This window comes from Gallinula chloropus, assembly GCF_964237585.1.
Source record: "Gallinula chloropus genome assembly, chromosome: 2".
Lineage (NCBI taxonomy): Eukaryota > Metazoa > Chordata > Aves > Gruiformes > Rallidae > Gallinula > Gallinula chloropus.
This window is the reverse complement of record NC_140086.1, coordinates 12,870,134-12,896,980: the sequence shown is the minus strand read 5'-3', so window position 1 is coordinate 12,896,980 and position 26,847 is coordinate 12,870,134. Positions and strand designations below refer to the sequence as shown.

Here is a 26,847-nt window from a genome sequence, read left to right as displayed (position 1 = left end):
CCAGCCCCCTCCCAGGCCAGCTCCCTCATTTAGCTGTCAGGGAGAGGGAGGCACCTGCCCTGCACTCCTCTCCAGCAGGTGTGGTGGGGGCCAGGTGAAGAGGATGTGTCTTCACTGCAGCGAGAGGGTGACACAGACAGCACCAGCCCCTTCCCTTCCCCTTCGCTCTTGCTTTGTTAAACAAGGGGTCAGCTTGCTGCCTGGGCACCCACCTCTTCCCCCCTTCCCCCCGAGCTGCTGCGAGTCTGATAATACCAAGCAAGGTGTCACAGTGAGAGAACATCCCCCTTAAACACAGGCCAGCACTTCTCAGCTATGGAGATTTCATTCTTGTTCTATCTTCCCTAGAGGAAAATTAAGTTGTAGTAGAGAGGCAGACACCAAACCTCTCTTCCCTGGATACTCAGCCTCACTAACAGTTCTTTGAACAGGAAACCCCCCATTTCACAATCATCACTCTGGGCTATCCAACACCTTTACTTCCAATTTCATTATTCATTCATGATACAAAAGTCAAACCTCCCCAGACAGTTATTCCAAACAAAAACCCGAAGCATTTATACATGAACAGTTACATACAGCACCTGCAGTGCGTGTGGTACACAACGTACCCGGGCTGGAGGAGATACAAACTGTGTTAGCACGCCATGACTTACACAAGAGTTAGTTACACAGACTGGTGCTGACAGTTACATTCTAGAGACAGCTGTAGGTACTGCTGGCAGGTACTCTCAGTAGGTACTACTACAGAGAGATGCTCTTGTCTCATCCTCAGTCCCCGACTCACCGGTTTGGGTGTGGGGGAAGAGCTTGGTCCTTCTCCACATTCACAGAACAGTTCGGAATTCATCAAAAATGAAGCTAGGCACGTGTGCCTCAACCACCTAAGGGGAACAGGAGGCAGTCAGGGATTTTCTTCCTTTCTCATGCATATGCCCTGACCAACAGGCAAAACCCCCCTGGGAATCGAGCACACACCACCCGCCCAGTGCACCAGCTATTTCCTTTTGTCAGTCTTTTACACATCATCTGCAAGGGGCTGACTCTGCTTTCTGGATGAGCTTAACAAGCCCATCAGTTTTGGTACTCATTGACAGATGATGTCATGTTCCAGGGTAGATACATGTGATCAAGCTGCCAGCACCTAACTACAGCCTAAACCAAGGCTGTAGCTTCTCTGAACAGGACTCCAGCTCAGGGGTACCTACAGGAGCCACGGAATTCTTTCTTACCTTTCTTGGTAACTTTGTGTAGCGAATGTAATCTTCCAGGAACATGAGGGCACACACGACATCAGCAGGCATTTCTGGTATCTTCTGGCTGAAATTAAACAACCAGGAAGATCATCATCTTACAGGTATTTGGATAAAATTACATGAAAATGCCAGCTTTCAAATAACACCATTTCCATGGGGTACCACGTGATTCTGTTATAAAAGTAAACAGTATTTTAATCTTACATTTAGTAAAATATATTGGTATTCGTAGGTCAAATATACTCTGCTAGAAAAAGCAGTGATACTACTACTGAAGCAGTGATAGTACTACTGAAGCCCTCTTTGTGGAGGTGATACTTAGGGGAAAAGTAAAACATGGATACCTCGTGCACTGCTCCATCGCTGAACGAATGAACTGACCGATCAGTGCCAGAAACTGTTCTGTGTATCTTGAGTGGAACTGTTTCAGCAGGGTAAGGAGCCCCAGAACTAAAGGGAGCCAGTCAATCTGATCAGCTGGCCGCTTGCACGCCACTCCTGCACAGAAAGAAACCAACCCAAACCAACATGTTTATAAACCTGAACGGGTTCTTCATGGCAGAGGCAAACTTCTCTGATAAACCCCCATGAGGCTTTTTGTTGTGCCCCCCTTTGCTTGCTGACACATTAGGATTAAAACCTACCCATTAAAACTTAACAACCACACTTCTTCCACAGCAAATGGTTTAATGATACTAACTAAGGCACAGGATGGGAACAGAAAACCAGAGGTTTGGATTCTGTTCCCCATTCCATTGCATTTGGCTTCAATATTACAACAAACCCATCTGGACGTGACAGACTAAAGTTAGAAGCCGAGTGTTTTCTGTGCAGCTAATTTTTATAGTTCTCTACAGGTATTTTCACCTAGGTTTTCAAGAGATTTAGACAAACAACAACTTATACAATACCTAAATTTCTGTTGTACTGAAGTTTTGGAAACTGGGAAATGAGAAACAGGAAGTTGATAGTGGGAAAATACGACAGGCGTTTTGTCGTTATGTAGATCTGAAAGGGGGAAAAAAAGAAACACAGTTCTTCCACGTATTTTTTTCTCAGTTAAAAATCAATAAAATAGAAAAACAAAACTGTGCCAAGCACTGGATGTAAGCCTGACCTTATTTAATGGATTGTGAATACCAGCTGCTTCCAGATAAGCTGTGATTTCATACAAGAGTGTGTTGTCTTCTTTAGGGTAAGGTAGTGATGGGTTCTGATAATGTGCTTCAATGTCAGCCAGTATTGCTCTAAAGGGAATATGAATTGATTATATGAAATACTTATTTAAATTAACCCCAAATAAACCTCACACGATGCCACACAGAATCACAGAACTGTAGGGCCTGGAAGGGACCTCAAGAGATCATCGAGTCCGACAGACCAATGCAGTATTTTTAAAACTTCAGAGTCATAAAACTTGGTTACAAGCAAGAGTAACCCACCTTTTTTTGAATATCTTTTTTCAGACATTGCATTTATTTCAAAATCAACACCATGAATTTTCACTGTGCTTACTTCTCATCCGAAGATGACCTCAAATCCAGGTGCAACCAAAATGAGATTAGAAGCAGCGCTGCCCACCAGCTTGTTCATGCCAATTATCTGCCACATTATTATTTTTAATGTTTCTGTTGATGAGGATTTAAATTTGAACCCAACAAAGCCCTGAATACAAAGCCACAGTTTCGATATTAAGGATTGCTGAGCTGACAGTAATTACATCACAGTGACACATACAGCTCTTCAGCACATTTTGCTTCTTACTTATTGAGGTTTTCCAAAGCAGCAGCCAAATGCTTGGAGTCAAATCTGCAGGAATAATTTAATTCATTGGTAATCTGTCGTCTTAAAATCTGCATTTGACCAACCTGTTGAAACAAACAATCAAAAAAAGGGTGGGGTGTTATGTGGAATGCCATGAAGGAAGAGCAAAGTCAAAGTAAAGGAAAGCTGAATGAGTAAAAATTTACAGCTCAGTAGATTACACCAAGTCCTCATAATGCCTAACAGCCTTTATAGGGCTGCCCAGACAGGACATACGGAGCGGCTGGAGCTACTTCTGCATTTTAGTAGAGGAACCCTGACGCAGACTGTGTGCAGTCAGAACAGACAGACCCCAGCTGTGCAGAGCAGCTGGAGTACAGGAGTAGTCACAGTGCTCAAGATTTACACACAGTTTGCAGTAGCAAATACAGGCAGTGTGAAAAGGGGACTAAAAAAGGAACAGGTAAAAAAACCCACAGTCACTTGCTTGTTTTTCACCGGTACTGGAAAATGCTTGTACCCTTTTCCCCACCCCTTCCTAGACCTCAGGGCTAGCAGTGGCTGGGACAGAAACCCCCTGAGAGGCTTGCGGCAGCCCCCTTCCCCTCCCTGCCCTGAGCCTTCCTCTTCAGTACCACAGAAACTCATCCACAACACTCTGAAATCAAACACAGGTCTCAAAACACTGTTACAAAGACAAGACAAAAAGACCTCAAATTGTCAGCACAGTAGTCTGCCTTCTGGGTGACCATGGCAAGGTCAGGAAATGCTGCTGCTCCCAACTTTATCCTTACGGAGGTAGGAAGCTGGGGACTTGTGGAGATCCCGATGCTGAGCACTAACTCGCTCTTCCCAGACTGGATCTCTAGAGCCAGACTACATTTTTGGCAAACGATTAACACTGAATCTCACTGATTAACGCTGAATCTCAGCACTGAGCACTGTGTGGAGCTTGAGCTGTCCACACAAACGAAACTCTGGAGCTCTCACAAACCCAGGCCTGCTTCACTTGTGATGTTACAGAATTCCAGCTCAATATAACACAACACTGTAAACTAAGCAGATTAAAATATAACACCAAGGAGCCCAGAGTGAACTCTGAGTACCACTAAGTCAGGCAAACCTACCTTCATTATGGAGTCTAAATACGCTGTCCAGATCTTCTGCGTTTTTGCAATTGCTGTGGAATAAACCTTGTTTGAATTTGCTGAAAAAAGAAGGGTGAGGTTTTAAAGAGAGAACAAGATGACACATAAATGCAAGTGTAGAAAGACCACTGCTTTCTTCCATCTTAACCAGTACGCACTCACCTATAATTCCCTTGAGAGGACTGACAGCATTCATAAGGGCTTTTAAGGTATCCTGCACTGTCCTGTCACCCATTATGTTTTTCTGAAACATGCTGAGGAAATTCTAAATAAAAGAAAGAAGGAAGTAAGTAAAATCCCTCACACGTACTTTGTGCTACAAAAGTCACATTCTCTAACAGGAGGGAAAGACTATTTCCACAGATGAGGACTTGGATAACTGTGTGGTTAGACTTCGTGCTTTTCTGAGTTACACTAATCAGTTTTAGGCCTGATTAATTATACCTGAAATTTAACTTCTTAGGCTTGAACAGACATTTCTGAAATGCTTTTCATTTTGCCATTTCAAAAGTTAAAGCATTTTTTTATTTCACCAGAAGTTATGAAAGCATAAAAGAATCATGACCTTGAGAAAGGGAAGTTCAAAAGTTACCTGCAGCTCCTTTACAATCATGAAACACAGCAGCCTGTCTAAGCCATTGAGACCAAAGGTACCTAAAGTATCTTGGATCTCTGAGAAGAGACGACTGTTGGTCACTTCCTGGTGAGTTTTGGTATCGTACCAGGTGTTCATCTGGTCAACGTAACACGTGATTCTGAGGAAAAATTAAACAAACTACTTCAGAATGAACTGCTGACAGTTCCTCTGATAATCCAGGTGATGAATTATCTTCTTCAGGCAGAGATTAGAAAGAGTCTTTAAGAACCTCAGGTGAGGTTTAGTTACTCCACTCCATGCAGGGGTTCTGTCACCCTTCCCTGGTTTCTCTTGCCCCCATTTGTGTAATAGAGTTTTCCTTCTTGGACTAAAATGACAATTTTTCCAGACTAATTTTGAATGTATCCAGGATGGATTGGGTAAATTTGGTTTTAGAGAAAGATGGTGATATGACAGCTGAGGAAAAACTCTTTATTGTGTATTTTGTTTGCATATAGGGGAACTGGAGCTATCCAATGCATGTTGCTACCACACAAGCTTGTGACACACAGTACTCACTTTGGGTCTGTGATCCTCAGGATTTCTCTACAAAGCCGACCGATGAACGTCACAGATTCATCCACGGGTGTGAATTTGGGTATGGGGATATGAGTAGACTGGTAAATGCTTTGCCAGTCTTGAATCTGAAAAATAAGTTTTGGTGTCATTTGCAGTGTTATCACTGCACGTTTTTAATTAGCTGAGAAATTTCATTCTTTCTGCTTATTTTGAAAGCAGCACACAGTAAAGCAGCACTGTAAATTGCACACAGCAGAACACTATAAAACCAGAACAAAGCAAAGAGGAGAATGAATCTTATGACAAAGAGCTAACTGAAGGTAAGGGGGGAGGCTGAGAGTGCTGCCTGGACTCCTGGTGAGAATTCCACCTGCTCCTTTCTGCAGTAAGGTCACCCACCATTTTGTTAGCTAAATTTAAGATCTATTCACTCCACCACTTGTGAAACAGCACAAAAGAGCTGGTAACCAGTGTAATCTTTCTAACCCTGTGGTCTCACGGCAAAGGATAGATACAGAGAGGACCACTGTGATCCAGGAGTTACCTTCTAGGAGAAAGAGAGGAATGGATATTGCTCACTGGCCACAGATATTAAAATACTGTTTGGGGTACTTTGCTCTTCTTACTGATATATGGGACCACATAGAAATAGGGACAATAAGTTAATCACAACTATATACATGTACTCAAAAAATATATTCATAGAACTTAGTCACATAGTTTGAAGAAAACAACTAATGGAGGAGAAAGTGTGTTTTTCTTTCCCTGACAAAGGGCTTGCTTCTGAGGAGTAAGAAACAGTCTCACATTATCTCGAGGGAGTGATTATAAGGAGCGAGAATTCATCCATCACAAATACGTCAATAAACATCCTTGCTAAAGGAAAACAGATAGTTAACAAGGACATGAATTAGCTCAGACTGACAAGAACACTGCAAGCTTGCAGGATCATTGCATTTTAGGCAAAGGGTGAAAAAGTACACCATGAGGAAGACCTACAGCCTTCCTCACAAGGACCACCGCCCGTGTTCCGAAGGCACTTGCGATCCTGGTGCACCTGTGCGCAGTGAACATACCGACGTTGTAACTTCCGAGTTACAGAGTCTATTTCCATACGTCACTTATGTACAACTAATGCAGTGAGGATGCTGAAACCACTCAGCCAAAGCTGGAGCCAGATGTTTACACAGTAGTTACACAGCTGGTAGAAGTCACAACGGTATGGACTGTGCACAATGAGGTATATACATTCCACCAGTTGCAAGCGTTAACATGCAAATAGAAACACACGTATCAATTTTTTACTCATCCTTGGGCTTCACTAGCACCTTTGTTCTCAAGAAGTTGTTGCACTCCTGTTCAACGTTGTAGTTTATGATACGAGACACTTCCTCTTGCCAAATTTTTAAACCATATATGTTGACATAATCCTGGATATACTCGAATGATCGATGGAACCCATCCATTGTGGCTGCCATTTCTTTCAGTTTGGGCATCAGTTCACTTGGCTACAGGTTAAAAACAGAAACAAAACCCCCACATTGTGAACAGGCAGAATACAAACAACACGTATCGCGCTTCTAAATGCCTTTCACTACCCTCCAGGCAGACCTGAAAAGCACTGGGAAGTTTATCAAAGGTTGTTTGATAGCTGCAGTAATTCTTCTTAGTAAGTATTTTTCCCTCCTGCTTTTAATGTTTATTTTAGACTTCAGTGGTACTACTGATAGATCTGGGAGACCGAGGAATCTGACAGGATAAAACAAGGAGTCCCACTCCTCATTCTATCATTGCTTTTCTACATTTGCCTGGCTTACACAACATGTGTTGTCATCAGTCAGCACAGAGAGAACTCCGAGCTTGGAAATGATAGGACACTTGGCAATAGAATAAAAATGTGGCTTTGAATTCTACATATTCTCAGCAGTTCATAAACACATTTTAACATCCAACAAGGCATTCCAGATAACCTTTAAGTTTAAAAATAATGTATTTTTACAAAAAGGAAATCTGTACAGGAACATACTTTCTGTACAGTATTTTCTAGAAGCTAATCTTATAAGACAGGTACCAGCAAACTCAAGATACATAAAAAAATAAAATGAAATAAAGCTGCTACACACCTTGGCTCTGGGATTAAAGATGAGTCCCCTGTGAAGAGCTAGAGCTACCCGCTTTACTAGCTCCTTCCTTATTCCATCCTCCAGTAACTGTTTTGGGTCCACCTAGGTATAAGAAACATTTTTTTTTTCTTAAAGTCAGAAAGGTAATAAAAAATATAAATTTGTTTGTACCAAGAAAGATAAACAGTATTTATGATGTAATAGAAAAAACAGTGCTATCAGATGCACTTTCCCAAGGAATAAATATTTAAATACTTCCACCAGATATGGAGGAATAAATTTAGTTGGACTGTAAAGTTTTGTAAATCCCATATTCAACTCCTGTTACTGATCCACTGAGAATTTCATACAGTTTGAAAAGCCAGAATGTATTCAGAAGTTTGTTATTTCCTCATGAATTCTGGCTCCTGAAGTCCTGAAAGAAGTATCTTAATGTAGGAGAAGCAGTCTTTACCAATGGAAGAAACAGCTCCTCAGAAAACCTCAGTCAATTTTCTAGTAGAAATTAAAAAAAAAATACATCAATTAAAGTTGATGAATCGATGTATGAATGAGAACTGTGGGCTCTTAACATCCTAAATTAATACAGATCTTATCTGGATGCCAAGTTAGACATCGCCACTTGAAAATCTGCATGCAAGCTTCTTTTATCTTGTCTTTTTATCTTTCCTCAAGGTCTAGCTTAATGAGCTGAAATGTCTGTGATAAAGTGGTAATTGCCACCAAATGACTTTTTCCTAGTGGAATAATGGAATATTACCTTGATGATACCAACTAAAGTAGTTTTCATCATGAGGATGCCTTCAGTGAAGATTGAAATCGCATGGGTTAGCTTGGCAACCTTTAAGGGAAAGAGAAAATACAGTTTTTGAAGTGATTCAATAGATTCAAATAATTTGGCTAAAAAGATAAACATCTTTCCCAGTGTCTTCAGTTTAGACTGAAGTAATTTGCACTGATAGACTTCCGATTTCCATCTTGGCTTAGATATAAAATAACATGTACAGTAATATTTTTTCTTTTAATTAGACCAACATAGTATGCTACCTGTAGGAAAGAACAGGTACCTCTTGGAGAATCTACAGAGATTATGGGCAGATAGACCCAGCCAGCTATATCATGTGTGTACAAAACATCCTGGACAACCTCTGAAGCTGGTCATTTCAGCAGGCTTGGGACACAACTTGAAGTAGCTGTTCCATAATAAAGCCTGCTGCCAGCAAGGAGTCCACTTCAGTAGTTCCACTGATTTAATATAGTAGCATGTTCACTTAGGTTTAAATTATGAATCGAACATCCTTACACACAGAGTGCAGACAAGCCACTCTGCTGTCTTTAAGACATTTACAGTATATAATGGAGACAATGCAGTTCAGGCTGACAGAAATCAGAAGTGAAAATTTTCCATGTGAGATAAATTGTTTCCCAAATTAAGTATTTTTCTCAAAATAAAATAATATTGAATACTGGCTCCTCCTCAATTCCTACCCCAGCACAACCCCCCCCGACTTTGTAAAGTTTAATGAGGGAGTCTAAACCTGGTGTTCAGGTCTGAACATCAGCTTCATAGAGACCACGTTTTGTATAACACACTGAAGTAAGCAGTCTGGCAAATATCCCAGGTTTTCCAACTGATTACTGGAGAGCTAAAAGACATATTCTTTGAGGGAAAGTTACTGATCTACTCAGGATGTGGCTCTTCATCTATTAAAAATCAATCTAAGAGAAATCAATCTAAATCAATCTAAATAATTTTAATATTTGCTTACTCTTCCAGAACAACCACAGTGCATGAAAAAACCCACAGACAAAAGCCAATGAGCAACAGCAGCTTTATCTGATTAAATTAGCATGCTTCCACCCTGTCTTCACATTTGAGGGCAGCAAAAAGCTTAACCCTCATGGATTATTCAGCCTTCCACCTTCTCCTGGAACAAGGATTCCAAATGTGGAGGGCTTCATTTCAGACTCAGGTTTTTAGGGTTCCTCCTCCTACATAAATCCAAATTTTTTTACCCTTTTTATAAACATATTTAGTTTTCCTCTGCTTTTCTACAAGATGAAAAGCTTAAACTTTTACAAACAGAAGCGAGAAAGTTACTCATCAATCTTCAGGAAACCTGAAGTGTACTCATGGTAACACCAGTCAATTTTAATTCTTACTCAGTCACCAAATCCAAGTTCACTGTTGAAGTCTAACTCTGTGGAGCTGCACCTATTTAAACTTAGGCTGAAGCTGGCTGCCTGCAGCAAGGTAAGCTTTTTAGGAATGCCCTACTTCAACTGCACCTCGTATCGTGGTCCAAGTTGAGCATAATCTCGTAGCTTGTCCTTATCAAGGCGAGTAGGCACTTCAATAATATCATGAGTCTGTAGCTTTATAATTTTGAGAAGAGATGTAAACATGCTCTCTGGAATTATCTGTAGCACCTTTATAAATAAAAGAAGAAACAAACACAGTCAGTATATTCTCGTTATAAATAACGTATCTTCAATTAAAGAGAAGTCATTGGAGAAGATGACAATTAGGTCTCCTCATACACCAACCTTTCTCACGTAGGAAACCAACTCTCCAGAGTAGTACTGCGACACGCTGAGAAGGTCAGGACTGTTCGCTTGGTTGATGCGCAGGAGTGGTAAGTCAAGAGCAGAAGCAAGCTAGAAATAAAGTTAGTATTTTCACTTCACAGGTTTGTTTTTCTAATATAAATTCCATGCTTGAACTCTCCTTGCTCTGCCTCTTAAACCACAACTCATAGCACTAGATCCTTCCTAATGAGCAGTGTTAAAGCATCAGGTTTGCCAACAGGAAAAAAAAAAGCAGCTAAAAGTCAAAGTACTCCACCAATTTATAAAGCTGCATTTCCCCTTTTCATTTTTCAAACCTTAACAGTTGTGGGAGATATAAGTCAAAGTACTCCACCAATTTATAAAGCTGCATTTCCCCTTTTCATTTTTCAAACCTTAACAGATGTGGGAGATATTTCTTTCATTGCAATTTTATCCTTCCCTCCACTCCCCTGGCTATTTCCCATTCCTATTTCTACAGAAAATATCTTCATCTGATGACAGATCTTCATGATGAGAGACAAAGGGCATAGCTAACCTAACTTTTGCAATCCCTTCAGCCTCCTCCAATACATATGCAAAGGACCCCACCTGTGCACCAATGCCTCCAGCAAGTAACTGTAAAGGGTAGAGGCTGGACAATGAGACTTATTTGCTTAATAGCAGCAATATGACCAGTTGCATTAAAAAATCCATGCAAAACTTAAGTTTTATTTTCTTTAAAACTGATGTTAACTTATATAGTCTAAACAATTCAGATATAGAAAATGTTTGTAAAAGGAGGTTTTGACTCTTGTGGCTTCAGAAACTTAAAGCTTATTTAACAAATACTTTGGTTGACCTGCAGTGTTCAAGTGCACTCACTGTTTTTCACACTAACCTTTAGGAAGGTGGCTCGCAGTTTAGTTACCATAGATGGACTCACTCTTATGCTTTCCTGCATAATAGATGTAAAGCTGGGGTAGAAAAAACAAAACAAATCAGCTTGTTCCCCTGAAATGCTTATTTTCAACTCTTAAATTGTATGTCAGCAGCACTGGTGTAAACTAGAAATGGCATAGGAGTTCACTAAAGAATTTCACTAAAGGAGGACTGTGGTCTGAAGAGATATTGGCTAGAAAAAACCTGTAAGATGAAGGGGTAGGTGGGGAAAAGAGGGCACTGGGGGGCGTTAACAGCCAAGGTAATGAAGTAGCAGCTCAGCAAAAACACAACATGAAAAAGGAGTTCTCTAGCATTCATCTTTCCCTGTTTGCTTTTGGGTTGCAACAGGAACTCCACTATTTTGGAGAACACTTGACTAGACCAAAGGCTGGGGATAGAAGCTTAACAAAACTGTTGTAGTTAGAAGAGGACAGGCAGTAACAAACTTCAGTATCGCTTAACCTGCAGCTAAAAATGTGACAGGGATGGCTGTTAATTCTTACTTGAGTCAAGGGTTGTTAAGTACATACAACTCCTCATAGCAAGGCTTCAAGAATGTTTTGAAATTGGAAAGTTTACAGTATTAATAATATTTATGCATGTTATTTCCCACAAATTTTGCATACTACAACTAATTTAGATGAAAAAACTCCTGCTAAGTTACCTGTCAATTAATTGCCAAGCATAAGAAAGATCACCAACTATCTGCATGGTGATCAAGACCTCTTCTTTAATGTTTATAGTTCGGATCATCTGATGAAGAAATTTGCGGGTGTCAGCCAGGAACTGGCAAACTTGCAGGTTGTTTTCCAGCTGGTGAAATTCTTGGACCTATATTTAAAAAAACAAACCAACCAACCCCATAAAACCACCTCTTCTTTTCCATTCCTCTTTAAGGACAGCAACACAAATAGAATCACTATACTGACACATTCCTTCGGGATGCTATTAAAGTAAGACACTTAACAAATCCTGGTCTTGTTTAAAGAGTGTTAAATAATAAATCCCACAAAGTTACTTAAGGACGTGTACTGTCAAATACTGAGTAGACTTTTATACCCTGGAATAGAAGAAATGTACACATAAGAAATATGGGTACTTTTATTTTGCCTTTTAAATTACCCTCTCTGGCTTCAGATGAATTTATTTTCAGAATTTCAGCAATGTTGCCAAATAATATTTAACATCGAATTAATTTCTTTGAAAACCCTGCTGATCTTCAACTGCCAGTGGCAGGATTTTTCATGCTATAACACTTACTTTGCAATCACAGAGTCTATAAGCAAGTCCTGCTGATTGTATACATAAAACATCAAAGATCCACAAACTTAAATAATTGTTAAAATGCAGATCTGTTTTGCAACTCATCTACTGGAGGTCAGTGCACATCCATCAAATGCTGTTTTTCAAAGGGCTGAGGTAATTTCTCTCAAAATTTCTTTGCCATACCTCCTCCAGTGCCTGTATTAGCTGCACAGTTTTTCTGCCTGCTGCAGTGGAATCATCGTAGTTTAGAGACATGATTTGCTTGGAGATTTCTCTGAACCAAGCCTGAAGATTTTCTGTGTAAGAACAAGAAAAAAACCAATGAAATCTTTGCATGTGTGATAAGCAACAAAGTCAGAGGGAACTTGATAGTCAAAACAGTAACAAAATATCCAATGCTATATATGTAAGAGTAAGATGAAGACTTTTCAGCTAACCTATGTTTCTAGTCATTCAGCATATAAACTTGTTAAGGGGCAAATGCTCAGGTAAGTTCCACATACAACATTAAAAAACTCCTCAGCACAAATGGGCATTATACAATCTATACAATGATGAAAATGCATAAATAATAAATCCCTGGTTTATGAACAGATTTACAATGTTAATTGCCTTGGTGTCTATGGTTTAGCTAAGCATCGCTAGCTTTAATGTCTACGCTTTAGCTAAAAGTCTGATGACATCAAACTTGTGTGATTTACTCTAGGTGATGCTGCTCTGGCAGGAGGGTTGGACTAGATGGTCTTTTGAGGTTCCTCCCAACTCCTAATGTGCTGTGATTCTGTGATCAAAAAAGATCCCGACCAAAAGAGTGATTTACAATTCTTATCATTACATCAGTTCGAGAAAAAAAGACAATGTTTCAAAAAAACAGAGCAAGGGTTTTGGAAAGAAATACAGATTCAATGCTTCAAGTCCTTGGAGAACTCGGAGAATCAGAAAATTCAGAAGAACAGGAAAAGGTTTGAAAAAATCTCAATACAACCAAAATACAGATTACAAATAGGAAAAGCGTGAAAGGAGGTGTTAACAGTCCTCATATTTAATGAGTGTGATCTTTGTATTTCTTTGTACACAGAAAACAGAACTCTGTTATTAACAGAAAAGTGAACTGGTGTTTCAGAGTTTGACGTGACGTACCTAAATAAACTGATAAAAAATATTTTTCAACATATGGCCATCTGAATATTAAGTACCTGCACATGGCTTACACATGGAATAGATGCAGAACACCTAAACAAGACTGCAAGGGGCCTCTGTGGCAGCTGATGGACATGTACTCTACTCTGCTCTGGTCAGGCCCCACCTGGAGTATTGTGTCCAGTTCTGGGCTCCCTGGTATAAAAAAGACAGGGATCTCCTGGAAAGAGTCCAGAGAAGGGCTACAAAGATGATTAAGGGCCTAGAGCATCTCTCCTACGAGGAAAGACTGAGTCAACTGGGGCTGTTCAGCCTTGAGAAAAGACGACTGAGAGGGGATCTGATTATTGTTTATAAATATCTGAAGTGTGGGACACAGGGGGAAATGGCCAACCTCTTTGCAGTGGTCTGCGGGGACAGGACAAGGGGCAATGGCTGCAAGTTGGAGCACAGGAAGTTCCACACCAATATGCAGAACAACTCTTTCACAGTGAGGGCGACAGAGCCCTGGGACAGGCTGCCCAGAGGAGCTGTGGAGTCTCCTTCCCTGGAGATATTCAAGATCCATCTGGACGCCGACCTGTGTGACCTGTCCCAGGGAGCTGCTTTGGCAGGGGTGTTGGACACGATGGTCTCTTGAAGTCCCTTCCAACCCCTATGATTCTGTGATTCTCTAAGTTTTTCTCACTGTCAGTATTAGCTTCATGCATTTTCTTTTAGTATCAGCTTAGAAATAAAACGTAGAATTACTTTTTTTCTCCACATTTTTAATAGTTACCGTTTTTCTCCACTCTAGTAAGAGGTTTAACTCCTGAGAAGACGTCAGCAAGCTCAGTCATCCTTTCAGATCCCTCTTTTTTGTATGTCTCCCATTTTGCTTGTTTTTCTGACAGCATCTGCTTGAACATCTGTTGAAAAAAGAAGGAATTTGGTTTACAAAACTGGCAAGAAGGCATACTACAATAAATGAAATAAAACACTGAAAATGGCTGGATCTGAGGCACAGTGACTACTACATAACTTCAAGACCCTGTCAGATTAATAATTACAAAATCAAAACCATTAAGAAATACTACCAGTGTGATGGACATACAGTGACAGAAATTAAATACATTTTAAAAAACAGTATGGTGCAGATGTTGTTGATTTTTAGTCACTTATAAAAACATCCAGTCACTTTTTTTAGCTTAGCAATCCTAGAAGACTATTGTCTAACGCGGAGTTAAACTTTGCACAGTCATCTCACCCTATCCAGAGAAATCCAATTCAAAGAAGCACGTAGGTGATGTTAAGCATACTCATATATATTCTACCAGGTTAGTACCAGAGCATGATAAAACCTCAAGCAGCTTCCTCAACAGATTTTATTATGCCTGATATCAGGCTGTTCATGTAAAATTGAGAGTAATATAAACATGTTGGGTAGGCTGGTGAAGGGGCTGGAGGGCAAATCATATGAGGAGCAGCTGAGGGAGCTGGGGCTCTTCAGCCTGGAGAAGAGGAGGCTGAGGGGAGACCTTATCACCACCTACAACTACCTGAAGGGAGGTTGTAGAGAGGTAGGCGATGGTCTCTTCAGCCAGGTGACAGAAGATAGAACAAGGGGAAATGGCACAGAGCTGCACCAGGGCAGGTTTAGATTGGATATTAGAAAAAAAAAACTTCACTGAAAGAATTGTCAGGGCCTGGAACAGGCTGCCCAGGGAGGGGGTTGAGTCACCATCCCTGGGTGTGTTTAAAAAAATGGTAGATGAGGTACTTAGGTCTATGGTTTAGCATAGGATGGGAATGGTTGGACTTGATGATCATAAAGGTCTTTTCCGACCTTGTGATTCTGTGATTCTGGTAAGAACGAAAACTGCCAATTATTGAGAAAAATGCAAAAGTCCCTTCCAAGCAACAGTAGCTTGTAATTTTCTGTAGAAAACTCACAATTAACAAACCCAATAATCATTCTTTATGTAAGTGGACTTTGCAGCAAAGGTACTACCAATATTCCAAGTCTCCAGCTCTGTTCTGCCATTCAGGGGAAAACGCTGAAGGCAGCAGTGGCACATTACCTCTTTCAAAATGAATTCAAATTGAGCTGTATCCAGAAGAAGCTGGAAAAGGATCCTGGGATTGTACCTCGAGTCTGTGAGAATCTGATCCTTTATCTGGCGGAGACGCTTGTTATTTGGATCACCAGCTGAAAATAGAAAGGTGATGTTTCTCCACTGCTACAGAATTTGGACAAGCTTTTCAATCTTTGCAGACAGACTCTTTGTTAATGGCTTGAAAGCAAAAGCATTTTAACCTGTTTATATGAGTCTCACCACACTTGTACAACCCTTCCTCAGAATAGAAAATAAGTGAGGTTTCTGTGGTGCTTCAGCATCCTAAAATTCTTCTGCTGGCTTCTGCAAACTAAATGCAAATTTAGTACACCTGACTGAGCAGCCCAGAGACCAACATTTCTGAAACCATTACAGAAAACACTTGGAGATGTAACAGGAGCCCTCTCACATACCAAGAGGACCCAAAGACAGCACAAACATTCATCCAAGAGACTGCCTACATAGGCAAACTTTCAGTTCCAAACTCATGTCAGGCATCATTCAACAGATTCAACTGAATTTCACTTCAACAGAATAAAACCCTTGGCTTTCAACTATTAGTAAGTTGACTGCTGCTTTCTTTTTGGTGCTAGGTAAAACTCCCAGAATGACACTTCAAGTGATAAGGCAGAAAAGGATAAAGTTCTCAGACTTATTCCACAGGATCATGACCTCTCATACTACTTTTTATATCTGTGTCTAGCTCACAAGAATTAAGGAAATGCACATGTGCTGTTTCAGCCAAAGATTTTAGGAGACTGTTCCCAAAAGAGCAGCTCGACAATCTATTGAAAATGGGATGAAATCTTGCTGACTTCAGAGCAGCACACACAGTTCTTCCCTCAGGATGTAACATGAAGTGCCAGTGTAACAGGACTGACAGCTCTGTCATAGAGCCCAGCACGAAGCCTTACCTGTGTCTGCAGTGTGAAGCATGAGCCAGCGGATTGCCACGTTACAGTCTCGCAGGCAGTTCAGCAGCTTGGGAATATTGTCCAGCACCAGCTCCTCCCTTAGACAACCCTCCTTGAGGAACTGCTGCACCTGAGTGTGCACCCGCTCGGTGACCGCAGCGTACCGACTTGCCTTCCAACAGACAAAGCCCCCATCAGTATAATCCTCACATCAAACACAACACACCATGTGCAACGTGACTGCGGTTTTCCAAGAACTTCAAGAGCGCACAGATGAAAGAAATACTATAAAACCTATCATCATTACTAGTAGACAATAGCATACGCTGCAACTGCATGACAAGGACACAAGCTAAATGTTAGAGCAAAGAGCCTACACAGGAAGCCCGATGTTTCAAAAATGCAGACTTGTAAGCTTCCTGCATTTGCTTATATACTCTCTACAAGTCACTCCTAAAAGACTGAACTAATATTTTAATGTCTAATGAGACAAAAATCTATTCCAGAGCAGAAATACTCATGAATTCAATGACAAATACTCAGCAACTGTCTTCTCTAAATGCCTGCTCCTATTCCCTACGTTGACTGCACAGTACATAGTACAGTTCTCCTAATTAAGCACTTCTGTGTGTTCATGCCTGAGCACGGGGGTCAGATTCTAAGGAGGCATTAGTTATCAATCCAGCAAAATGCCCAAGTTGCTATCCTGCTGCACACAAACAGACCAATATCACTTGCTGGTCTTTAGTATGGAAAAAATTATTTCCCACAAAAAGAACTAACTGCATTATATCACAAAATGTTACAGTATCATTCTTTTAAATCTAATCCTTTTTCCAGACCATTGTTTAAATAATATGGGAGGCCACATTTAAAACTGACTTGGTACCACACTGTCAGCACCAATGTCTAACTTCTAAATCTGAAAGGATCAAACACCATGGTGGAGACGTCCCAGTACCAAACGTGGTGATGACTGCTAGCATGTATTCCAGTCACAACCCTCACCCTTTTAGGGTCAACAAACACTGCAAAAGGAAGTGAAACAAGCAATGCTGCGAAGCCCAGACTTTCAACACAAAGTTATACACTCAAAAGTCCTGGACTTGAATACATTACAAATAAGCATATTCAAGAGAAGACAACCCATACATTATTGATGCCACAGAATATACTTGAGATGGCCACACAACTGTCTATCTTGCTAAAAATAATGAACTCTGGCTTACATACCTGCTCTTTGACGTTTGAAAGATCCAGCGTGTAGTTGAGGGCAGTTTTTGCAGCTTTGTAGGGTTCCCATGCTTCCGCGAGATTTACAGCAATTCCCATGTAAATGCTAATAACCTAACATTGGGAACACCAAACAACTTGCACTTATATTTTTATGAAGAAGACAACATGTTTTTCTTTTAGCAATACGCATAGAAAGCTGTATGTTGTGGGTGTGAATATAACTAAACATTTTTGGTAGCTGTGCTTTTTCCTCCACCACCTTTGGAAACCAAGGAGTGAGAAGACTTTGAAATGAAAGGCCCACAGTTAATTAGAGGTTTAGTTTGGAGCATAAGCTGACAGTTGTTTCAGTCATTATGAATGATCCTTGACCTCTATTTTTTCTCCTGTGAAAGTTTTCCTTTTCTTTTCCAAAATTGACAAAGAGAACTGAGGAAATTACTATGACAGAGGTAAAAACCAAACTTGAATTAATCCTGCCCCCAAAGAGCAAAACTGAAATGCAACCGTTTTCTACAATGAACATGAGGAGAAGGAAACTATGATTCCATGCTGTGATTCTTAAGGACCATAGAGAAACTGATTGCAGGCTCCTGAGTGTGATTAAAAACACAGGTGTGATTGAATTACTCGTGCTTGTAAGATACTTGATTAAAACCTGATGTGTTGGGTTATGACAGATTAAGGATAAATAGAGCTGTGGCATTATGACCTTTGTAACACTACTGCTCCAGTATTCTCCATCCAGGAGTGATCACATTAAAGGGGACACTGTCAGCCTTTGAGCTCTCCTGACAGTGTCAAAGGAAGCCAGTAAAGGCAAACAGGGCAGTGGTCTCCTGACATGAGGGCCCCTCTCATATTGTTGAAGTGAAGCTCATTATTTCATGAAGCTGAGAGTTTCTTAGAAAGCTACACTTCAACTGCTAACCATGATTTGAAACCAGCCCAAGAAATATTCTGTATGATGCAGCTACCTCATTCATATCTGACCACAAGAAGATAGTTGATGTCTTCAAGTAAGTTTGTGCTATGAAGTGAGTGAAAACTGTGGCATAATCAAAAATGTACATTGTCAAGTTATCCTATTTAAAACACGCTTGCAGCCTTTCAGAAACTGATGGGGTTTAGTATCTAGTAAAATAGCCAGCTATTAGTTTCTTCCCTCCTTTCTTCATTGCTCCACTAATGGCACATAGGAGTACAATTTGCAACCAAGAGAGATACACAAATTAATTTATAGCTTCTTTGTGAAGCACAATTCCCTTTGATACAGACTACCTGTAGACCCTGTCGTCACATGCCTGCCTACTTCACTGGCATTTTTTGCAGACTAGGGCTTCTGGATAGGAATCTGAAATCTCAACACCGAGACACATAGCAATTCCATTTTGATCACCCCACCTGAAAAAGTCTACAGAATTGCACAGGCTTTGCTTCTAAATTATTTGGACAATGGCATGGAAGTTTTCAAATAGGATCAGTATTGGGGCGGGGGAATTGTTGCAGAGCAAGACTGCTATTCAGAGCAGACTTGACAAGCTGGTAGAATTCACAAGCAGAAACCACATCAAGTTTAATAACAACCAATACAAAGTCCTGTACCTGGGACAAAACCAAACCCTTGCAACAGCAGAGCCTGGGAACTGACTGCCTACATAACAACTCCACAGAAAAAGACCTACCCGTCCTGGTGGACAAACTGCACATGAATCAGACATACAGCCTTATGACAACAGAGGCTGACCACGCATGTCAGCCACACTGTAGTCAGCAAACTGAGGGAAGTGATTCATATGTCCAGATTTGGGATCCTTGGTATGAAGGAGACATGGACACACTGGAACGAATCAAGTAGAAGGCCACTAAAATACTTGTGGAACTGCTGTGTAAGTAGAGGCGATGGGAGCTGGGATTGCTTAAGCTGGAGGAATAGAGACCATGACATCTGACTGCAATCTTCCACTACCTAAAGGGAAGTTATGAATAAGACAGAGCCAGACTCAGAGGTATGTATGAAAAGACCAGAAGCAACAGTCACAAACTACCACAGAGAATCCTTAAGCACAGCCTCTGGTGCACACAGAGGCTGCAGGTCTTCATTTCAGATATTTTCAAAACAAATGGACAAAGCCCAGATAACCTTATTTAACCTTGAAGCTGGCCCTGCTCTGAGGAAAAGGCTAGATTAGAAGATGCCTATGTTACCTTCCAGCCTACATTCTTCTGTTGATTCATTTTACCACAACAGTAGTTGATTTAAGCATTTTAGACAAGAATTGGTACTTTCAAAGGGCAGCTTTCCACACTTATCCAGAAGGTTGGATTCAGATCGTTTCACTCTGAACAAAGTAACATTTCCCCTGAGAAGAATCTATTCCAATTCTGGGACATATTATTTTCCATATTTCATGTTGTACAAAGGTGGTAAATTGTTCCTCTAACATTATATCAAGGGAACAGTTTTAAAACAGAATTATTTGTTACCCAATTATCTGGAAAGTATTTATCCACTATCTCTCTCATTTTTGCTTGTTGAGTGTGGAGAACAGAAGGGTCAAAATACAGGATGACATAAAGCATAGCAGCCTGAGTAGCCAGGGCAGTGCTGCGGTGTTCTGGTAATGGATACGCAGAAACCTAGGAAAAGGGAACAAAACAGAACATAACATAATGCAACATATTCCACTTGCAAACACTCCAGGCCATGTTAAAGGGTGCAGTATATAGATACTAGGAGGCAGGGAGGATACGTAGGTAAGCTGGACATGCTTACACATGCAGCATATTTACCAGGTATATTTTACAGAATGTAAGAGCTGACTGTATAGATGGCCTGGTAAATTTGACAGGATATAGTAAGATATTATTGTGCTGCACATGAGTCAAAGAAGGGATGAACCAAAGAGCTTCAGATGAGTTGAAAGGAGCAGAGTTAGAAATAAGTATTTCATAGCAAGTGGGTATATTCAGTTTATCTCAGATAGGAACAAGTATTAATTTACTGAATTGGGATGCAGATAATTTAATTAATTCCATGTACCTGCAAGATCAAAAGATTCAAATTATCAACTTAACTGAAAAAATGCATAGGAAAATATATTGAATGACCTTTATGCTAACAGAAAAAGTTGGCACCAAAAGTCAGATCCACAGGACGCAATGATCTGTCATTAGGAAAACAGTTCTCTGAGTAAATTTACTTACATTCTATTTTGTTTTGGTTTATTTTGTTTTGTTATTTTATGAGGTTAAGTGTTCAGACTAGTAGGAAAAATCAGGAGGTTTCTGCTACTGTCATCTAGAATCAAACAAGCTGTATTCAGTTTGGGTTGAGCTGAAGATTTCTACCCTACTTTGTGTACTACATTTGGAAAAAGTACATTGGTACCGTAAGGGATTTTTTCCCCTTTGAAGCTTTTATGTCTGTCCATACTGTCGAAGTGTTTTCAATAAGGTCCCTATTTTTAAATTATTACTCCTGCCTAAAGACTTAAGCCTTTGTTTATTTCTTACAAGCATATATTAATCTTCAAATGCTGGTTTTCTGGCATCTGAAAACAGCTTCAGTTTTCCAGGATTCACCAGAAATGTGCCAATAATTACAGAAATAAGATTGCCTGTCCATGCTAAAGATTGAAACCTCCTCAAAAGCAAATGCTTTGATAAAGATCTCTCAAAGGAGTCATATTAGAAGAGACTGTAAATACAGTAGCCATTACTCACACTTTCCTTCAACTTTTATTAATACAATTGTCACAGTTAAGAACTGCAATACTAGTGTTCCTTTTCAAACACATTGTCTACCAAGGGATGATGAATCTCTCTGCAGTAACTAAAAGAACATCAATCTCCAATGAATCAGTTATTCAGGGTGGCAAATCATTTATGATTTAAAGACATTTTTAAAAAAAGAGGGTTTTTTTTTACCGGGAGATTAGCAGTCTGCTCCTCTGGAAGTACTCAAAACCCAACCAGACATAGTCCTGGGCAATCTGCTGTAGCTGATCCTGCTTTGAGTGGGAGGGGTGGACTAGGTGTTCTCAAAAGGTCCCTTCTAACCTCGATGGTTCTGTGATTTACTTTTTTTCTGGGCTTTGTGACCGAGAAACCATTTTGCATTTAGGTTTAGATTGCTCTTCTATCTCACAGTAACTTACCTGGTTATAAATGTCATCTGACCGTAAGCGGCCAATAACCATACTAATGAATGTTTCACTGATGGGTACCCTGCTGAAGTAACTCTCAGGGTAGTTTGGAGGTCTTTTAGCTCCAGGTTGGCTTGAGTATCCAGTGCTTCGAAGCAATTTACAGATATCATCTAAATTGGAATCAGCAGAAGATCGGGCTGCACTGTTTTATGAAAGAAAGAAACAAAAATTGAGCTGTATGACCTAACCATTTCCCCTTTCCCCTCCCCTTGTAACCATGCTTTTCCTCCAAGAAAATGACCAGATACTAAGGTCGAGGACATTTTTGATTGTTTACTCCATGGTCACTGTATTACAGGAGGACGCTGATCAATGTCCATACCGGAACCCCAGATAAGCCCACAAAGCACAAACAGAAAAAATGAACTTTATTCAGGAACAGAGACAAGTAGCTTTATATTCAGAAGAGGAGTTTTGTTCTGTTTGGTTTTGGTTTATTTGTCAGCTTTGGGGTTTTTTTCTCCCCATTTCTGAATTTCCTTTTTTGATCCACTTCCAAACTCCAGAGTTTAGGTATCCTCTCTCATTACACTGAGAGGCATAAACACAGTCAAAGAAGCATACAAACAGGATACCCCCTTTCTCATATCTGTGAAAGGAATCGCACTGATATCCTTTGAGACCTTAACTGTCATACAAGGATGCTGTCAACCTACCCTGAAAACTCATGATTGAGTTGATTAAGCAAGCACAGTAACTACAAGATGTCTGACTTGCAACACATAAGTCATTTCGATACTGAGGACTTTTCAACAAGATTTGCCAGTACATTTGGGAACCTATGATATTGTCATAGCTGATACCTGCAATGTTCAAGCTTTAGCTTTATTTGTCAGTGGACTTCAAATTTCTATTGTGTCAGCATGAAAAGTCTGTTGGTCTGGTTTAGCAGCTAGACCTACAAACACAGCTAATGCAAGGAGTTCTATAGGTATCCAGAGAGCTCTGCTGAATGATCAATCTACCTCTATGCAGTCAGCTGATCAAAAAGGTACTGGTATTTCCATTTAATTTAATAACTTACTTAACACACTGCATGTTACATCCTTTCAGCCTTGAGTGCTTCTGCACACTGCTATTCTTACCTGTATCTGTAGTAGGAAACCAACATCCTTTCTCTGACTTCTCCCTCAATCTTCTGGTCAATGACCAGTAGCATGACACCATATAAGTAGAGTGCTTCACACTGGAAAATGCCAGAACAAAGAACATTTGAAGACAAACATGTACTGACAAACTAACCCAATGTTAACTATGTAGTCAATATGATATGAAAAATGGCAGGCTGTAGGTTTTTGGTCTTTGTCCTCCTTAAAGTGAATCACAGCATTTCCATGCATTTAGTAAACTTAAATCATTGCTTAGCTTGGCACTGAACTAGTTGGTTTATTTTCTACCATTACAAAACTGTTCAATACTTACTAGAAGCTGTTTTCCATCTTCATTAAGGAGGACTGTTTCTAATGTTTGCTGAATGTAAATTCCTTCATTGAGGTCATCTAAATATCTAGGAATCATAACAAAGAGTTGGTCATTGACTATTTTGCTCTCTAATCCCATGTCCTCAGAACTCAACTGGACAATTTTCTCTGAAAAATAGAACATTTCTCTAGTACAAGCAGCATGGAGTTTTTCAGACAAAGGAGAAGTGATCCTCTTCAGTGAAATGAGACACTGGAACTCCTAGCTAGAGCCAACTAACTGGCAAAAGCCTCTTTCCATACCCTTATAGCGTATTTGAAAAATACTGGAGGATGCTCTGTAACTCACACCTAATATCCTCTTAATCTTCCTATGGATGGATAACAGCATGAGAGCAAAGTACCAAAGTAAATGCTCCTCCTCCACTCCAAAATGTTGCCAAAACTGTCATATTTTTAAGTTATCTCAAAAATATTTCCTGAAAATACCATAAATTTATTTCAACTGCAATTTGGAAGGCAGTGCTAGAAATAGAGTATGTTTATCTCTAGTAACAGAAGTTTTCTTCCTATTCAAAGATTTTCCAGTAACACTACTTACTAATAAGTAATGTTAAAATTTAGTCTTTTAATTAATCTTTTAATATAAGATCAATTCTTATGCTTAAGATTCTCTAGAACTTTTTGGCAAGTGTATTTCATGAACCTTTCATATTGATTTTTACACATAAGAGTAGCAAACAAGAATATGGCAACTCCACTGGAAAGTTAAGTTCAGGAAAACAATGCTAATGAAAGTTAAAAAACCCCACAACTACCTAATACTCTGTTTAGCAAGACCACAAAAACTCATCTTATGAAATTATTAATAGTATTTTTATTAAAACAAAATGCTGAAATTGACCTCCAAGCTAAATAAGGTTTAGTTCTAGTTTAAAATTGAGGAAGTGAGGTAGAGAGGTTAAATGTTGTCAAGTCACATATTAAGCTGGTAAGCATCACTCCAGTGATCCAGGTTTCCAGGTGCACATGAATATGCTTCAACAGTAAGCATATTGGATCTCTGAGGAAAAAGCTTCTCATTATTAAGACTAAACTAGTCTTTAAGAAAATCCAAGTGTATTTAAGATACCATACCTGTTTAAATCTACAATGTATTTATGTACACTCTGAAAAGCTAGGTAAAATCTCGTCAAAATTTCAATGTTGTTTTCACGAAATTCTTCGTCTAAATCCAGTAGCTCAGGTTTGGCTTCCAGTTTGCCTTCACATGTCTCAGGCCCCTAAGAAAAGAAATTCATCTTTAGAGACAGTATTTGGCTTTGACTTCTCTTCAGTAAGACACAGAACATGTATAACCACCACGTTGGGCACAACACTAGAATTAACATTTCTTACAAAAACAAGGATCTGTAGCTTTCCAGACTACTTTATGATTGAACAGTGATTCTATAAAGATGATTTTTACAGTTTGTTAAAATCTGCAATGATTTTAAATATGATTTATCCTATGTAACCAATGGAAAAGGACAGTTAATGCTTTGGGTAAAGCAAAGCATTTGAAGCCACTATGTGCTTTTAGTACAGCTAACTATCTCTCTTTGCACATTTGCCCTGATTGATTTCTGAGACAGAAATCCTAACACTGTGGCCTCACAAAGCTTAGTACCTTCTCACGTATTTAAACTGCTTGAAAGTGTTAGACCTGGGTTATATTAAAGACTCAGGACCTAGCTCAGTGCTAGTCCCCCAGATTAACGCAGAAACTACATCATCAATAACTGTGGGGGAAAAAGGGTTTGGATGAAGACCCTAACTTCCTTAAAGCAATGGTACAAACTTCTCTAACAGTTTACCACTGCCAACATTTCTCATTACACCCATTTGGTCCTACCATCACCATCTAAATGAGAATACCATTAATGTTTAATCATAATATTATTAACATTTAATGGAAAACACTGTTAACGCCATTCCACAGACCACTTACGACAGCATGAGCTCATGGCTTAAAAGGATTTAGTCAACATGAACTCCACAAAAATAGGGTTAAAATATCAATCTTAATATCCACTAAAGTTCTGTCATGGTTTTAAGGTGTTCTTTTACTTCTCTTTTTGTGCAAAATATCTACATTAACCAAAGGGTAAAAGCAGACCCCAACCTGCCTAAGAAGTTCAAATGCACAAAGTAAATTGTCAGAATTGTCAAACTCTCAAATCTCTTCTCCTTAGGTAATTTTAGGAATCATGAATACAGGAATGGTGCTTTTGCAGGGAAAATATTTGTAAATTCACTAATCTCTGCTTTATGTCTTGTATGGATTTGGGGGTGATTATTCTGAAAAGCAGCAGTACTGTTGTGCGTCCTTAACATTAAAAAAATCTTAAAATTTCAAGAATAATTGTATTCCTGACCAATTATACCTAAAAAAACTTCATAACTCTTACAAAAAAAACCCCAAATGAACAAACCGTGCCTCCACATTGCTTTGCTGTTAACACTTCTTGTATTGTACAATCCAGACCAAGTCAGGTTACTCTCTCCAGTTCCTTCTTAATCAAGCTGGAGAATGACATAGGGACATAGGTACTGCAAGAAACTTGACATTGTAAGGGAAACAATGGACACTACTCTTTGATTTATTCGTTTAATCAGCACACGGGACAAGTCCAGTGAATGCACAATCACAGCACTGTCCAAGAGGAAAGCTGAAAGCAGTTTTCACAGCTGCAAAGAATAAGCCACAGATAAACAAAGGAAGATGGGCATACTGCCCACAGTACTGCACCAAAGGAAAACAAGCAGCTGCACAGCCTCAGAACCTGCTGGCGAAAGCACCACTGAAAGTTTCTGCAGGAAATAATTACAATAATAATGAAAATAAAAACAAGAATCCAACACTCAAGTCTTATAAAATTAAAGTTCTGTAAATTCCACAGGCCAGATGCCTCATCAAGCATTTCGAAATGTGTAGTTGGAACTGCTTTTGTATGTACTTAAAATTGCCTCCTCCTCCTTACCGTGATGCTCTCAGTGCAGGTACAGATTATCTTTGTTTTTGCCTGGGGTCCTAAGCAAAGAACCTTCCCCTGACTGTATCTGCTTACTGAAACGAGTAAGACAAGACTGAATATGATTGGAAGAATATAAAATACAAGACAGCCCAGAAGCAGAACGTTAGCATGCAAGCACATCCCAGCTGCTACCTCAGATGGTGAATTTTTGGTAAAAACGAAGCAAGTAGGAAGTCATGATAGTCAATTCTGAGCTAGTAATAAACACAATAGTCAAGAATGGCTGTTTCGTAACCTGAAGCACCTTTATGCTCTATCAGGACAGCAATGTTTTCAGGAGAAGTTGAACAGTAACAGGATTTAGGGAGAGTTGAACAATAAAAGGGTTTTTAGGGAGAAGTTGAACAATAAATGGATGTACCTTAAAGTAACTGAAATCAAATATGATATCCCCATATTTCTGTTGGTCAGCCTTGTCCTTTAGCCTGAAAACACCAGGAATAAATTCAGAAAGTCTCAGAAGTTCTGCAATGATGGCATTTCCACAGGAGACAATTCGAAGAATTGCCTGACCACAGAGATTGTTTTCAGCTAGAAAGTCAACCAT

General features: G+C 39.7%; 1 protein-coding gene across 1 annotated transcript; it reads right to left on the bottom strand.

Moving 5' to 3' along the window:
- Positions 1-456: 456 nt before the first annotated feature.
- WASHC5 (WASH complex subunit 5) lies at positions 457-26,847 on the bottom strand (the record flags this gene model as incomplete). Its single annotated transcript, XM_084280590.1, has 28 exons — positions 457-884; positions 1,233-1,320; positions 1,601-1,754; positions 2,168-2,264; positions 2,374-2,503; positions 3,021-3,124; positions 4,148-4,227; positions 4,331-4,433; positions 4,761-4,923; positions 5,325-5,449; positions 6,653-6,832; positions 7,448-7,549; positions 8,208-8,288; positions 9,737-9,877; positions 9,995-10,105; positions 10,896-10,971; positions 11,604-11,770; positions 12,389-12,501; positions 14,124-14,253; positions 15,406-15,533; positions 16,356-16,527; positions 17,589-17,702; positions 20,079-20,231; positions 21,752-21,944; positions 22,888-22,988; positions 23,225-23,309; positions 24,361-24,506; positions 26,662-26,847. The coding sequence occupies 28 exons, from the start codon at positions 26,845-26,847 to the stop codon at positions 828-830; spliced, it is 3,480 nt and encodes a 1,159-aa protein (XP_084136716.1). The 3' UTR covers positions 457-827.